Below are 17,194 nucleotides of genomic sequence, written 5' to 3' on the forward strand. Positions count from 1 at the left end.
ACGTGTTACATTTTAATAGAATCCATATCAGATTCAAGCAGAAGTGCATTGAACTGGGCCTGGCAGAATGTTCAACTCGTAGTAAACAGCTGATCTTACTGTAGAGATGGGGAGACCATACTTTAACATACTGGACAATATCAATGTTCAGATGACAGCCAGGTTTGGACAATATCAATGTTCAGATGACAGCCAGGTTTGGACAATATCAATGTTCAGATGACAGCCAGGTTTGGACAATATCAATGTTCAGATGACAGCCAGGTTTGACCACCTTCCTCGGCTTATTGGACTGTAATTTTTTATTATTTTTAAATGTCGAAAAAGTTCTACATCAGTAAACGAGAGCCTGTCAAAATATACCAAGATTTCATCACACTTAAAGGGATACTTAGGTATTTTGGCAATGAGGCTCTTTATCTACTGACCCAGAGTCAGATGAGGTCCTTTATCTACTGACCCAGAGTCAGATGAGGTCCTTTATCTACTGACCCAGAGTCAGATGAGGTCCTTTATCTACTGACCCAGAGTCAGATGAGGTCCTTTATCTACTGACCCAGAGTCAGATGAGGTCCTTTATCTACTGACCCAGAGTCAGATGAGGCCCTTTATCTACTGACCCAGAGTCCCGTGCATACAATTGTAATGTCTCTGCATGCAGTTTGAAGGAAGTTGCTAACTAGCGCTAGCGCAATGACTGGAAGTCTATGGGTATCTGCTAGCATGCATTAGCGCAATGACTTTAAAAATAAAGTAAAACTATGTTTGATGTCTTCTGTGCCCATATGAATAAGCCCTATGATGTAACTGGAATGATGAGATCGATGTTCTTCTTCTATGTTTTTGTTTTATTATTTTACTGCCATACTGTGTTGGATCTTGTCTAGCCATCTTGTCGCCAGAGTACCACAATGGAAATAAGTCCCAGACTTTATTTTAACCTTACTCCCCCCTTGACTCCCCCTTTGACTCCCCCCAATCACAAAGTGATCATTGGCTGAGCCTCCATATGGTTGACCAGCTGGCTAGTGTCCACCATGCTGGGGTCGACCTCGGTGATGGGCTCCGTGTAGAGGGGGTTGTCGAAGGTACTCCGGCCTGCGCTGAAGTCCAGGGGGTTGGTGAAGGAGGGCAGGGGACGGCCGATCTTCTTGTAGAGCATTAAGGCTGTGAGGCCCATCAGACACATGGTAGCCAATACCACCACCACTGCCAGGCCTGAATACACACGCCTGTGACCTCCCTTCAGAGACACTGCAGGATCACAGGAATACATATTACAGTACAGAGTGGTTAATTGACCGAGTGGTTAATTGACCGAGTGGTTAATCGACAGAGTGGTTAATCGACAGAGTGGTTAATCGACAGTGGTCAATCGACAGAGTGGTCAATCGACAATGTGGTCAATCGACAATGTGGTCAATCGACAATGTGGTCAATCGACAATGTGGTCAATTGACAGAGTGGTTAATTGACAGAGTGGTCAATCGACAGAGTGGTTAATTGACAGTGGTTAATTGACAGAGTGGTTAATTGACAGAGTGGTTAATTGACAGAGTGGTTAATTGACAGAGTGGTAATGGACTGATCATTCATGGACTGATTGATTGATTAGTTGATTGAAGGATGGATGATGGGTTGACGGATGGATGGGTGGGTTGGTTGATTGATCGGCTCATTCATTCATGACTCACCATGTGTTGGTGGTGTTTCTGGTAGAACTGGAGGTGGAACAGAGAGGATTATTAACAAGGTATTATTAAGAGGTCTAACACTGTCTATTTATTTGTTTATTTCACCTTTATTTAACCAGGTAATCTATCTATCTATCTACTGTCTATTATCCTAATTGCTCAAATAATTCTTCATCACGGCCTTCATTTCCTATAGTTCTATTGACATTCATTTGTGCACTACACTATGGAGTGAGAAAGAAAGTTGTGTGGATATTGTAATAGATACATGGTGCTCCCCTCTCACCCTCGTCTTTCCTACAGATGTATGGTCAGTCTCACCCTCGTCTTTCCTACAGATGTAAGGTCTGTCTCACCTTTGGGCTTCTTACAGATGTATGGTTTATCAGCCCAACTGGAGGCAGTGCTCCAGGTCCCATCGGAGGATTGTATATATCCATAGTCATAGGGAGAGCCTTGGGGCTGTCCTTCTGCCCAGTTAATGTAGTCCAGCACTGTTTGGTCCAGCCACTTCCACTGACCTGCAACAGGGTCTATTGTTAGTCATGTAGTTACCTACACTCTTACAGAAAAAGGTTCTTTCTAGAACCTAAATGAGCTATTCGGCTGTTACCAGGGTTTTCCCATGGTGACGGCCGAAGAACCATTTTGGAACCTTTTTATTATAAAAGTGTAGGTGTGTTTTGTACAGGCCTATCTAGAAGAATTGGTAGTTACCTAGGTGTGTTTTGAACAGGCCTATGTAGAAAGAATGGTAGTTACCAATGTGTGTTTTGAACAGGTCTATCCAGAAGGATTGGTAGTTACCTAGGTGTGTTTTGAACAGGCCTATCTATCTAGAAGGATTGGTAGTTACCTAGGTGTGTTTTGAACAGGCCTATGTAGAAAGAATGGTAGTTACCGAGGTGTGTTTTGAACAGGTCTATCTAGAAGGACTGGTAGTTACCTAGGTGTGTTTTGAACAGGCCTATCTAGAAGGATAGGTAGTTACCTAGGTGTGTTTTGTACAGGCCTATCCAGAAGGATTGGTAGTTACCTAGGTGTGTTTTGTACAGGCCTATCTGGAAGGATTGGTAGTTACCTAGGTGTGTTTTGTACAGGCCTATCTAGAAGGATTGGTAGTTACCTAGGTGTATTTTGTACAGGCCTATCTAGAAGGATTGGTAGTTACCTAGGTGTGTTTTGAACAGGCCTATCTAGAAGGACTGGTAGTTACCTAGGTGTGTTTTGTACATGCCTATCTAGAAGGATTGGTAGTTACCTAGGTGTGTTTTGTACAGGCCTATCTAGAAGGATTGGTAGGTACCTAGGTGTGTTTTGAACAGGCCTATCCAGAAGGATTGGTAGTTACCTAGGTGTGTTTTGAACAGGCCTATCTAGAAGGATTGGTAGTTACCTAGGTGTGTTTTGAACAGGCCTATCTAGAAGGATTGGTAGTTACCTAGGTGTGTTTTGAACAGGCCTATCTAGAAGGATTGGTAGTTACCTAGGTGTGTTTTGTACAGGCCTATCCAGAAGGATTGGTAGTTACCTAGGTGTGTTTTGTACAGGCCTATCTAGAAGGATTGGTAGTTACCTAGGTGTGTTTTGTACAGGCCTATCCAGAAGGATTGGTAGTTACCTAGGTGTGTTTTGTACAGGCCTATCTAGAAGGATTGGTAGTTACCTAGGTGTGTTTTGAACAGGCCTATCTAGAAGGATTGGTAGTTACCTAGGTGTGTTTTGAACAGGCCTATCTAGAAGGATTGGTAGTTACCTAGGTGTGTTTTGTACAGGCCTATCCAGAAGGATTGGTAGTTACCTAGGTGTGTTTTGTACAGGCCTATCCAGAAGGATTGGTAGTTACCTAGGTGTGTTTTGAACAGGCCTATCTAGAAGGATTGGTAGTTACCTAGGTGTGTTTTGTACAGGCCTATCCAGAAGGATTGGTAGTTACCTAGGTGTGTTTTGTACAGGCCTATCCAGAAGGATTGGTAGTTACCTAGGTGTGTTTTGAACAGGCCTATCCAGAAGGATTGGTAGTTACCTAGGTGTGTTTTGTACAGGCCTATCTAGAAGGATTGGTAGTTACCTAGGTGTGTTTTGAACAGGCCTATCCAGAAGGATTGGTAGTTACCTAGGTGTGTTTTGAACAGGCCTATCCAGAAGGATTGGTAGTTACCTAGGTGTGTTTTGAACAGGCCTATCCAGAAGGATTGGTAGTTACCTAGGTGTGTTTTGTACAGGCCTATCCAGAAGGATTGGTAGTTACCTAGGTGTGTTTTGAACAGGCCTATCCAGAAGGAAGAGTAGCTGTCTTTCAGAAACTCCAGGTTGCTCTTTATGAAGTGGAGTTCGGCAGGATCCTCAATGCTCACCAGAGACGCCCCTTCACACACAATATTCGTATTAATGCTTCTCCAATTACTTTCTTTACGGTTTGTTCTGTCCAAAGAAGTGCAGAGTTCATGGAATACTGGATCCCAATTCCAGTTGTCTCCTTTTCTCCCTGAAGCGTTCACCATCTCACTCCACGCCAGGATGTAAAAGCATTAGATAGGTGTAACAGTCTGTGTCCTAAAGCATTAGATAGGTGGGACACACACTGAAACACCTTTCTTCCACCAATCCAGTCAACCAGTATACACTTGGAGGAGAAGGGTTAGAGAATGGGATATGGGCCCCGTCCAAAATTGCTCCATTTTATAACGGTACCCCGCATAGGGCCTTGATCAAAAGTAGTGCACTATGTAGGGAATAGTGAAGGGGCCACTAAGTACTATGCCCTTGGATCTAAGATGAAACTTGCTAGCAAATCTGGCATTTTGAACCCTGAAGAGTTCTGAATGAAATGTGTTACATGGCCTCACGTCTCGTCTCTCTCCTGCCAAGTCAACTTATCAGAAATCACGGGTATTCAATTGGGCGGCTTTTTTTGACACACCCTTGGTTTTGAGGCTCCTCCTACCTTTGCGTATACAGCTGGTGGAGGCGTCGGACCACTCAATGTCGTTAATGACGAAGCTGTAGCAGTGCCCTCGGAAAGGCAACCAGGACCAGGGGCTGTTCCTACCACTGATATCCTCCTCCTCCTGGACACATACCCCGGGGTACTGGGGCGGGGCCGTGGGCGGGACGGCTATGGGGGGAACCAACCAATAGGATTACAGCACTGCACAGGGATCCACCAATAGGATCTCCTCTCTGGAAGAAACTAGTGTATGGGATTACGGCGCTGAATAGTGACCTACAAATAGGATCCGTCCCTCCCTGCTGCTTTCACACACTGGGGTAGGTGACTGTCTCACCTGGGGACTACTAACAGACTGGGGTAGGTACCGGTCTCACCTGGGGCTACTAACACACTGGGGTAGGTACCTGTCTCACCTGGTGACTACTAACACACTGGGGTAGGTACCTGTCTCACCTGGTGACTACTAACACACTGGGGTAGGTACCTGTCTCAAATGGTGACTACTAACACACTGGGGTAGGAGACTGTCTCACCTGGAGACTACTAACACACTGGGGTAGGAGACTGTCTCACCTGGTGACTACTAACACACTGGGGTAGGTACCTGTCTCAAATGGTGACTACTAACACTGTGGGGTAGCAGCCTGTCTCACCTGGTGACTACTAACACACTGGGGTAGGTACCTGTCTCAAATGGTGACTACTAACACTGTGGGGTAGCAGCCTGTCTCACCTGGAGACTACTAACACACTGGGGTAGGTACCTGTCTCACCTGGTGACTACTAACAGGCTGGGGTAGGTACCTGTCTCACCTGGGGACTACTAACAGGCTGGGGTAGGTACCTGTCTCACCTGGGGACTACTAACACACTGGGGTAGGTACCTGTCTCACCTGGTGACTACTAACACACTGGGGTAGGTACCTGTCTAACCTGGTGACTACTAACACAGTGGGGTAGGTACCTGTCTCACCTGGGAACTACTAACACACTGGGGTAGGTACCTGTCTCACCTGGAGACTACTAACACACTGGGGTAGGTGACTGCCTCACCTGGGGACTACTAACACACTGGGGTAGGAGACTGTCTCACCTGGTGACTACTAACACACTGGGGTAGGTACCTGTCTCACCTGGTGACTACTAACAGGCTGGGGTAGGTACCTGTCTCACCTGGGGACTACTAACACACTGGGGTAGGAGACTGTCTCACCTGGTGACTACTAACACACTGGGGTAGGTACCTGTCTCACCTGGTGACTACTAACACACTGGGGTAGGTACCTGTCTCACCTGGTGACTACTAACACACTGGGGTAGGTACCTGTCTCACCTGGTGACTACTAACAGGCTGGGGTAGGTACCTGTCTCACCTGGTGACTACTAACACACTGGGGTAGGAGACTGTCTCACCTGGTGACTACTAACACACTGGGGTAGGTACCTGTCTCACCTGGTGACTACTAACACACTGGGGTAGGTGCCTGTCTAGCCTGGTGACTACTAACACACTGGGGTAGGAGACTGTCTCACCTGGTGACTACTAACACACTGGGGTAGGTACCTGTCTAACCTGGTGACTACTAACACACTGGGGTAGGTACCTGTCTCACCTGGTGACTACTAACACACTGGGGTAGGTGACTGTCTCACCTGGGGACTACTAACACACTGGGGTAGGTACCTGTCTCACCTGGTGACTACTAACACACTGGGGTAGGAGACTGTCTCACCTGGAGACTACTAACACCCTGGGGTAGGTACCTGTCTAACCTGGTGACTACTAACACACTGGGGTAGGTGCCTGTCTCACCTGGTGACTACTAACACACTGGGGTAGGTACCTGTCTCACCTGGTGACTACTAACACACTGGGGTAGGTACCTGTCTCACCTGGTGACTACTAACACACTGGGGTAGGTGACTGTCTCACCTGGGGACTACTAACACACTGGGGTAGGTACCTGTCTCACCTGGAGACTACTAACACACTGGGGTAGGTACCTGTCTCACCTGGGGACTACTAACACACTGGGGTAGGAGACTGTCTCACCTGGTGACTACTAACACACTGGGGTAGGTACCTGTCTCACCTGGTGACTACTAACACACTGGGGTAGGAGACTGTCTCACCTGGGGACTACTAACACACTGGGGTAGGTACCTGTCTCACCTGGTGACTACTAACACACTGGGGTAGGTACCTGTCTCACCTGGTGACTACTAACACACTGGGGTAGGTACCTGTCTAACCTGGTGACTACTAACACACTGGGGTAGGTACCTGTCTCACCTGGTGACTACTAACACACTGGGGTAGGTACCTGTCTCACCTGGGAACTACTAACACACTGGGGTAGGTACCTGTCTCTATCTGGTGACTACTAACACACTGGGGTAGGTACCTGTCTCACCTGGTGACTACTAACACACTGGGGTAGGTACCTGTCTCACCTGGGAACTACTAACACACTGGGGTAGGTTCCTGTCTCACCTGTGGACTGCTTGCACACACTGGGGTAGGGGTGGTTACAAAGAGCTGTCTTCCAGGTGCCTTCCACATCCAGGTAGACACAGGGCCGGTCTCTGCTGGGTTCGCCTGGGGCCCACCGGGCCAGGCTTAAGGGCCAGCCGTCCATCCACCTGAAGAAGCCTTGTGTCTGAAAACACAAACCACTACAGCTGTAAGTCAGTTGGTAGAGCATGGCGCTTCCAACTTCACTATCATGGGTTTGATTCCTACCAAAATGTATTCACGCATGACTGTAAGTCACGTTGGGATAAAAACATGTTATATTACAGTACACTAGCCTTTCCTGACAATCTGAACACCATGTTATATTACAGTACACTCGCCTTTCCTGACAATCTGAACACCTAGTCTTTATCTCAGAGGAACACCGTTTTGTGGTGCTGTAGACGGCCCTGTGGTTGAAACCCACCCGTATCCCTTACAGCAGTCCCGTGACTTCTTCCCGTACACCCAGCACATTCCAAAGCCATCTGGCTCCTACAGATAACCATTAACTTCTATTAATTTTATTTATGAAGCCCTTCTTACATCAGCTGATGTCACAAAGTGCTGTACAGAAACCCAGCCTAAAACCCCAAACAGCAAGCAATGCAGATGTAGAAGCACCTTGTTACTTCTGATGTAACAACCATTCTCTATCACCCCTCAGATACTATAGTATTACTTCTGATCCATCATGTCTCTAGTATAGCAGTGTTCAAAGTTTCACCCAGAATCCAACAGTACCAATAACCTGCCTAATCTGATGAGGAGTCTGTGGCACCTGAAGATACAGCTTGTACTGTACCTCATTCCTATTGAGTCCAATCCACAGTGGTGTCTGCAGCTTCAGAGCCTGCAGCTCCAGGTAGGCTGCTGACAGTTCATCCAGGGTGCTAGCCAGCTGGCCCTCCTCAGCCTCACACTGCATCTGGGCTTCGGGCCATGTACAGTTCTGGGGCAGCACCTTGTAAGAGTCGTAGGCCAGCTTCACCCAGCCTCTAGGTAACACTGTCGGGGCCGGGACTGGGATCCCTGAGTCTAGGAAAGCAGAGCAACACTTAGTCACATTACAAATCAGAGGGCTGAGGATGGAGACGAGAAGAAGGATGAAGAAGAGGATGAAGAGGAGGAGAGAGAAAGAAGAGGAGATGGAGGAGAAAGAAAGAAGAGGAAGTACAAGAATGTCTTTGCTCACCAACTTTGCGCTGACAGATGAAGCCGTATGTGTCGCTGCAGGACCTGGTTTCCCATTTTCCCAAGATGGAGGAGGAACTGGCCATCACAACACACTGTGGGACAAAGATTATCAATAATGGACAACATTCACAGTCACAGACTTCATTCTGTCATATAGTAGAGCTTTGAGCAAAATGTAAGGCTAACACTTTAAATAAAACATTTTTAATATATTATTATATCCAATTTATTGTGTGTATTTCTCATTTTGAATGGTGATAGTTTGTTTAAATGGATCTTACCTGACTAGCCCGAGAGGAAAGCATATCCATGTACCTCTACAATTAGAAAACCAAATGGTGTTTATTAAGACATTGTTCTAGAGATAGAATAAGCAAAGTAAACGACAGGGATTTAGTCAATGTGTTTCAGTATAATATGTAAACGATGGGGATTTAGTCAGTGTGTTTCAGTATAATATGTAAACGATGGGGATTTAGTCAATGTGTTTCAATATAATATGTAAACGATGGGGATTTAGTCAGTGTGTTTCAGTATAATATGTAACCGATGGGGATTTAGTCAATGTGTTTCAGTATAATATGTAAACGATGGGGATTTAGTCAATGTGTTTCAGCATAATATGTAAACGATGGGGATTTAGTCAGTGTGTTTCAGTATAATATGTAAACGATGGGGATTTAGTCAACGTGTTTCAGTATAATATGTAAACGATGGGGATTTAGTCAATGTGTTTCAGTATAATATGTAAACGATGGGGATTTAGTCAATGTGTTTCAGTATAATATGTAAACGATGGGGATTTAATCAATGTGTTTCAGTATAATATGTAAACGATGGTGATTTAGTCAATGTGTTTCAGTATAATATGTAACCGATGGGGATTTAGTCAATGTGTTTCAGTATAATATGTAAATGATGGGGATTTAGTCAATGTGTTTCAGAATAATATGTAAACGATGGGGATTTAGTCAATGTGTTTCAGTATAATATGTAACCGATGGGGATTTAGTCCGTGTGTTTCAGTATAATATGTAAACGATGGGGATTTAGTCAGTGTTTCAATATAATATGTAAATGATGGTGATTTAGTCAATGTGTTTCAGTATAATATGTAAACGATGGGGATTTAGTCAATGTGTTTCAGTATAATATGTAAACGATGGGGATTTAGTCAATGTGTTTCAGTATAATATGTAAACGATGGGGATTTAGTCAATGTGTTTCAGTCTAATATGTATCTAAACATATGTACAGTAGGCCTGTCGGTGGGTGTTTGTGGATATCTGTGTTTGTGTATAAATGTGTGTATACAATATGTGTAAAATACAGTCGCTAGTGAAAGTCTTCCCCTTGCACAGTCTTCACATTTTGCTCCCTTAAAATGACATCTAAAAGAGATTAAGTTAGATTTAAAGTTTTTTTTAAATGATTGACAATTTTCCACATTACATTACTATTAAATAGAAAATGAGGATGTCTTGACTGCGTACGTCTTCACCCCCCCAGAGTTCATACTTGGTGGAAGCACCTTTTGGCAGCCATTACAGCTGTGGATCATTTTGAATAAGATTCCACCAACCTACCACAACTCTTAGGGTGACATATATCCGTTGTTTTTGTCAAAACTCTTCAAGCACAGTAAATTTGGTTGGAAATCTTTGATGGACAGGATTATTCAAACATTGTTTCAGTTTTTTTAGCAGATTAAAGTCAGAACTGAGACTGAACCATTCAGGAGCACTCAACACCTATTGGAAAGCCATTCTGGCGTGTCTTTGGCTTTTAAATGTGTGCAATTAGGCTATCTTGTCCCTGGGATAGTCCCAGGGTTTCTTGTCCCTGGGATAGTACCAGGGTTTCTTGTCCCTGGGATAGTACCAGGCTTTCTTGTCCCTGGGATAGTCCCAGGCTTTCTTGTCCCTGGGATAGTCCCAGGCTTTCTTGTCCCTGGGATAGTCCCAAGCTTTCTTGTCCCTGGGATAGTACCAGGGTTTCTTGTCCCTGGGATAGTACCAGGGTTTCTTGTCGCTGGGATAGTACCAGGGTTTCTTGTCCCTGGGATAGTACCAGGGTTTCTTGTCCCTGGGATAGTACCAGGGTTTCTTGTCCCTGGGATAGTACCAGGGATTTTCAGAAGATGGAGGTACGCTTTCCTTTTCTTTTTTACCTGGTCTCTGCACATAGCATGTCTTTTGATCCAAAAAAGAGGCTTCCACCAAGTATGAACTCTGGGGCGTTTCCACCAAGTATGAACTCTGGGGCGTTTCCACCAAGTATGAACTCTGGGGCGTTTCCACCAAGTATGAACTCTGGGGCGTTTCCACCAAGTATGAACTCTGGGGCATTTCCACCAAGTATGAACTCTGGGGCGTTTCCACCAAGTATGAACTCTGGGGTGTGAAGACATACACAATCAATACATCTTTATTTTTTTATTTTATTTTATTTTATTAATAAATAAAATCTCCAACTTTCTTTCACTTTGAATAGGTTTGTGTAGATCTGTAGGAAAAAAACATGTAATTTAATTCCTTTTTCACTTCATTTTAAGGCAGCAAAATGTGAAGATTGCAAAGCGGATGTAGACTTTCACTAGGTCCTGTGTGTGTACGTCTGTGTTTACTTAAAGTTTAAAGGGACTTTACCTGACGATAGTGACGCCGTCGCCATGGGGACATCTGCGACAGTCTCTACAATTGAGAAACAAAATATTATATATTAGGGGTATTTATTAAACATTACTGGTTTAGGGATAAAATTAGCAAATTAAACTCAAAGTAAACTAATACATCATGTCCAGTGTGCCACACAGTGTTCCAGGCTGTAATGTATGTGTATATTATGTGAAATGTTTACTCAATTTTCACCACTAAGCAAATTTAAGGTCTGCTTTGCGCAAACTTGAAAGTTGTGAAAATTATTTGCAACTTCCAGCGCACGTTTACTGTGAACACTGTACCTACTTTAAGTTACAGTTTTAACAGTGGACAAGTAGGCAACTCTGGCTCTTTGATCATAATGTAGGCCTACCAGAGAGGCCATCCATCAAAAACAATGGAGAAAATGCATCCCGTAACTTTTTAACATGGAAATAGCTGTTCTATCATTCAGTCTACAGTAGCAGCCAATGTTTGGTGTTCAATATAGGCCTACATTCCATGAGACTTGCAGGACTTAACATTAACCTGTTCATCCACTTGTCCTTCAGACAAGGTGGTGACTGAATGTGTTGTTTGATGCCAGAAACATCTTACATTATTATTCCCATACAATTATTACATAGAATCAGACAAATTATTCTACGCTCTGCCTATTGGCTACTTAGCTTATTCAAGACTGTCTCAAAATACAACACCGCCCCTTTAAGACATAAAACAGCTCTTTACCTGACTGGCTTTTAAAAGATGGCTAGAAATGCACACATTTTGTACTTTTGTAGGAAGAAACCACTGACCCATTGTTTTTATTTTATTTCACCTTTATTTAACCAGGTCGGCCAGTTGAGAACAAGTTCTCATTTACAACTGCGACCTGGCCAAGATAAAGCAAAGCAGTGTGACCAAAAACAACACAAGGGATAAGTAATCGTACAGTTAATAACACAATAGAAAAATGTGTATACAGTGTGTGCAAATGAAGTAAGGAGGTAAGGCAATAAATAGGCCAATAGTGGCGAAGTAATTATAATTTAGCAGATTTACACTGGAGTGATATATGCAGATGAGGATGTGCAAGTAGTGACACTGGTGTGTAAAAGAGCAGGAAAACAAAACAAATATGGGGATGAGGTAGGTAGTTGGTTGGATGGGCTATTTACAGATGGACTATGTACAGCTGCAACGATCGGTAAGCTGCTCTGACAGCTGACGCTTAAAGTTAGTGAGGGAGATATAAGCCTCCAACTTCAGTGATTTTTGCAGTTCGTTCCAATCATTGGCAGCAGAGAACTGGAAGGAAAGGTGGCCGAAGGAGGTGTTAGCTTTAGGGATGACCAGTGAAATATACCTGCTGGAGCGCGTGCTACGGGTGGGTGTTGCTGGGGTGACCAGTGAGCTGAGATAAGGCGGGGCTTTACCTAGCAGAGACTTATAGATGACCTGGAGCCAGTGGGTTTGGCGACGAATATATAGCGAGGACCAGCCAACGAGAGCATACAGGTCGCAGTGGTGGGTAGTATATGGGGCTTTGGTGACAAATGGTGACCGCTCGTACTGTAGCCTAAACACAGTGAACGGCACATATCCATATATGGCTATTTGCATATAGGCCTACTGCAACTCTGATTGGTCTGTGTAGAGTACAGGCTGAGTCCTGCCTGTCAATAGAATCCTACTCCAATGAGCTCTGCCTACAAGAAAATCTCTTGCATAGTTCGTTTTGTGTCGGTATTTTACATTAAAATTGGCTAACATTGCGCTGATTCGACTACAATTCCCACAGTAGAGCGAAACACTGTTAACTGAAGAGGAAAACTAGAGAAAGGTGAGTGAAGTTCAATCTCGTGCTTCTCTGCAGTTTAGGCGGGAACATTGATTATGTCTTATGTAAATGTTTTGTTTATGTTTAAATGTGTAAATGTCTACTTGGTCGTCATGCCTACGACCAGCTGTGGTATATTGGCCGTGGAACACAACCCTCGGCCCTCATTGCTTAGGTAAATGTGTGTACATGCGTACCTTCATGAAATCGAAGTTTAAGTATTTGACTGCCTGGCCATCGGTCCAAACAAACGCGTCCCGGTTTAAGTTACTCAGTCCAATCCACAGGTCAGTAGCACCAGAAGTCATCTGGGTCGTCAGAAACACTGCAACCATAGAGATAGATAGAGGACTCATCCTTATATCTGTTCCATTATAGCATCTGTGACAGCATGAGCAGCACCATAGAGATAGATAGAGGACTCATCTTTAGATCTATGTCATTATAGTGTCTGTGACAGCATGAGCAGCTCCATAGAGATAGATAGAGGACTCATCTTTATATCTGTGTCCTTATAGTGACTGTGACAGCATGGGTAGCTCCATAGAGATAGATAGAGGACTCATCTTTATATCTGTGTCATTATAGAGTCTGTGACAGCATGAGCAGCTCCATTGAGGTTAAAATAATCTCACCTTGCTCCCGCCTATTTGTGATGGACGCCAGGTTAGCTCCCATGGATTGGCAGGACGATCTGGCCTCGAGCCAGGTGCTAGGTGACTTGTGTCCAATCAGCATGTAGCACTATAAACAAATCAATAAGCAATTAATCAAGTTGATTGATTATAGGCAAACACATTGAGTTAGACTTCCGTTCTCAAAGCATGTTGTAAAACTGTATCGTCTGTTTATGTGAAAGACATTTAACATATTATTATCACATAATCATGATTATATCACTCCTCCTGTGTAACCTTTGATCTCTGACCTTAGGATCCATTCTCGCCTCTTACTGACCTTAGACTGGTAGAGGATCCATTCCGGGGGGCAGCCTCCTGTGGGGGGGGCAGTAGGGGGCACGGTGCTGTTCACTGGGGGGGAACCACTCCTCTCACAGATGGACCTCATTTCAGTGCCACAGTTATAGTCATGCCAGAAACCTGAACACACAGTTATAGTCATGCCAGAAACCTGAACACACAGTTATAGTCATGCCAGAAACCTGAAGACACAGTTATAGTCATGCTAGAAACCTGAACACACAGTTATAGTCATGCCAGAAACCTGAACACACAGTTATAGTAGACCTAGTCATGCCATTGAGTTATGTGGTAACCAGCTCCAAGATTCAGAATGAAAATGGAAGTTGAATGGAAGTTCTTATAAGAGAGGAACATTTTTGGGCCTCATCTCATCTTTAGCTCACCATTGTAGCTGGCAACACAGTTCTCATCGTTGTTCTTGAAGTCCGGCTGGTTGTTGTCCCATCTCTGGAATACTACTGGTGAACCGTCCATCCACCTGGACAGAACACAGGACACATTAACTCAGAACACAAGAATTCAAGAACACAGTACACAATAACTCAGAACACAGGAATTCAAGAACACAGAACATGAGAACGCAGAACCCAAAACATAAGATATTGAATATCCCTTTGAGCATGGTGAAGTTATTAATTACACTTTGGATGGTGTACACCCAGTCACTACAAAGATACATGCATCCGTAACTAAGATGCCGGAGAGGAAGGAAACCACTCAGGGAGTTCACCATGAGGCCAATGGAGACATTAAACCAGTGTAATGGCTGTGATAGGAGAACACTTAGAATGGATCAACAATCACAATACTAACCTAAATGATATAATGAAAAGAAGGAAGCCTGTACTGAATAAAAAATAAGGCAACAAGGCACTAAAGTAATTTGGCAATACATTTAACTTTTTGTCCTGAATACAAAGTGTTATGTTTGGGGAAAATCCAATACAACACATCACTGAGTACCACTCTTCATATTTCAATCATAGTGGTGGCTGCATCATGTTATGGATATGCCTGTCATCGTTAAGGACTGGGGAGGTTTTCAGGATAAAAGGAATGGAGCGTAGCACAAGCAAAATCCTAGAGGAAAACCTGGTTCAGTCTGCTTTCCACCAGACACTGGGAGACGAATTCACCTTTCAGCAGAACAATAACCTAAAACACAAGGCCAAATTTACACTGGAGTTGCTTACCAAGAAGACAGCGAATGTTCCTGAGTGGCCGATATTAATTAAAGTTTTGAATTAAATCTACTTGAAAATCTAGGGCAAAACCTGAAAATGGTTGTCTAGCAATGATCAACAACCAATTTGACAGAGCTTGAATAATGTTTTAAAGAATAATGGGCAAATGTTGCAGAATCCAGGTGTGAAAAGCTCTTAGAGAATTACCCAGAAAGACTCACAGCTGTAATCGCTGCCAAGTGTGATTCTAACATGTATTCACTCAGAGGTGTGAATACTTATGTAAATGAGATATGTCTATATTTCATTTTCTATAAATGTGTAAACATTTCTAAAAACAAGTTTGTACTTTGTCATTATGGGGTATTGTGTGTAGATTTGTGAGAGAAAAAATACAATTTAATCCATTTTGAATTCAGGCTGTATCAAAAGAATAAAGAATAAATCAAGAGGTATGAATCCTTTCTGAAGGAACTGTATGTATATGGTAGTGGGGTATCCCTGGAACCTCCTACTGCATTTTTCAACATTTCTGATTAGTCAGGAAGCAATACAAACAACAAATCAAATTATTTTATTTCAATTTTTATATTTTAAGCCATCCTAATTGGGTGGGCCAGTATTCAATCTGGCAGGGCCTCTGCCCAGCCTGGCCTGCCGTGGCTTCTCCTCTGCACGAAACATGGAACACAGAACTCAGAACACAAGAACTCAGAACACACAAGACATAGAACACAGAAAGAACACGGACAATACACAGAAAATATGCTGCGTTCTTGACATGCCGGAATGTTCAGAAATACAACTTCTAAACACGGAGCAATGAGTTGTGTGCATTCACATGCTTTGAACTGACTGAGAACGCCAACTGGCTAATGTCTAAGAAGCTACGTCAACCATGAACAAAAAGCGCAGCCATCACGCTCTCATCCAAATTATAGTGTTAAAAAAAGGTCCAAATAAATTGGGATAAATAATGTTTTGTCAAGTTATGTTCTTGGTAGGTGACGTCAGAGTTCAGCATGTCTGAAAAGTCTCCAATTGGAGGGCCTTTTAAATTGATTTCTCCCAGAAAGGAAACTTGTATTTCAGAGTTTCTAAAATGTCATGAACGCAGCAATAGAACAGCAGTTTGACACCACTAGTTTAGAAGTGATATAAAAAAACGTTTTATTTTAATTTTTTTGATAATCTTATTTTACTCGTTTTATACTCACCCGAAAGAGCGATCAAGATCAACTGTTAGCCCAATGTAATGGATTCCCAAATGCTCTTTATTGATCTGAAAAAAGAGCAATTAACATTAGGGACTAGCTGTCTTGGAGTCAACATGGGCTACCGTCCGTTTCGACACCTTGTAGAGTCCAAGCCCCGACGAATTGAGGGCAAAAGGGGGTGCAACTCAATGTTAGAAAGGTGTTCTTAATGTTGTGTGGATGCAGTGTATATCAGTGGTGGAAAAAGTACCCAATTGTCATTATTGAGTAAAAGTAAAGATACCTTAATATAAAATGAAAGTCACCCAGTAAAATACGACTTGAGTAAAAGTCTTAAAGTATGTTTTTTTAATATACTTAAGTATCAAAAGTATTTATCAAATTCCTTATATTAAGCAAAAATTTTGTATTTACGGATAGCCAGGTGCACACTCCAACACTCAGACATAATTTACAAAGGAAGCCTTTGTGTTCCGTGAGGCCGTGAGTCCGTCAGATCAGAGGCAGTACGGATTACCAGGGATTGATTAGTGCATGAATTGGACCATTTTCCTGTCCTGCTAAACATTCAAAATGTTACTTTTGGGTGTCAGGGAAAGTGTATGGAGTAAAAAACACATCGCTTTCTATAGGAATGTAGTGAAGTAGAAGTACTTAAGTAGTACTTTAAAGTATTTTTACTTAAGTACTATACACCACTGATGTATATAGCTCTGCCAATGTGTTTGAAAGCAGGACTATAGCGAAACTATAGGTGTTTACCTTTTTCCACAGAAATGTATTTTCTGTTAGTCCGTTGATAACAACAAGGTCCCCATGCCTCTGTTGACAGTAGTGTCTGGCGTCCTCCATGGCCAGCAGTTCAGTATTAAAGAAATATTGAGAGCCTCCAAACTCCAGCCAGCCATCCTCTGTCACATTATACTCTAGACAGGATTAGAAAATACTCATATAAGTTATCTGCTTGGT

General features: G+C 43.2%; 1 protein-coding gene across 2 annotated transcripts in view; it reads right to left on the bottom strand.

Annotated features, from left to right (window-relative positions):
* Nucleotides 1–17,194, bottom strand: part of LOC106596213 (macrophage mannose receptor 1) — a 58,264-nt gene that overhangs the window by 11 nt on the left and 41,059 nt on the right. Inside the window, exons 17-32 of one of the 2 annotated variants that reach the window (XM_082973175.1) lie at nucleotides 16,988–17,151; nucleotides 16,226–16,290; nucleotides 14,208–14,302; nucleotides 13,799–13,941; nucleotides 13,477–13,585; nucleotides 13,039–13,166; nucleotides 11,008–11,052; nucleotides 8,641–8,676; nucleotides 8,358–8,451; nucleotides 7,968–8,200; nucleotides 7,142–7,307; nucleotides 4,642–4,812; nucleotides 3,946–4,062; nucleotides 2,051–2,215; nucleotides 1,695–1,712; nucleotides 1–1,254 (exon numbers count right to left, since the gene is read on the bottom strand). The exon at nucleotides 1–1,254 is cut by the window's left edge and continues 11 nt beyond it. In XM_082973175.1, the coding sequence (XP_082829301.1) occupies nucleotides 980–1,254; nucleotides 1,695–1,712; nucleotides 2,051–2,215; nucleotides 3,946–4,062; nucleotides 4,642–4,812; nucleotides 7,142–7,307; nucleotides 7,968–8,200; nucleotides 8,358–8,451; nucleotides 8,641–8,676; nucleotides 11,008–11,052; nucleotides 13,039–13,166; nucleotides 13,477–13,585; nucleotides 13,799–13,941; nucleotides 14,208–14,302; nucleotides 16,226–16,290; nucleotides 16,988–17,151 (2,024 nt within the window). In that variant the 3' untranslated portion in view covers nucleotides 1–979. Of the gene's footprint in view, nucleotides 1,255–1,694; nucleotides 1,722–2,050; nucleotides 2,216–3,945; nucleotides 4,063–4,641; nucleotides 4,813–7,141; nucleotides 7,308–7,967; nucleotides 8,201–8,357; nucleotides 8,452–8,640; nucleotides 8,677–11,007; nucleotides 11,053–13,038; nucleotides 13,167–13,476; nucleotides 13,586–13,798; nucleotides 13,942–14,207; nucleotides 14,303–16,225; nucleotides 16,291–16,987; nucleotides 17,152–17,194 lie in introns of both variants that reach the window. The other variant, XM_082973174.1, reaches the window with a different exon arrangement.

The sequence above is a fragment of the Salmo salar genome, chromosome 03, assembly GCF_965601325.2.
Source record: "Salmo salar chromosome 03, fSalSal1, whole genome shotgun sequence".
Taxonomy (NCBI): Eukaryota; Metazoa; Chordata; class Actinopteri; order Salmoniformes; family Salmonidae; genus Salmo; species Salmo salar.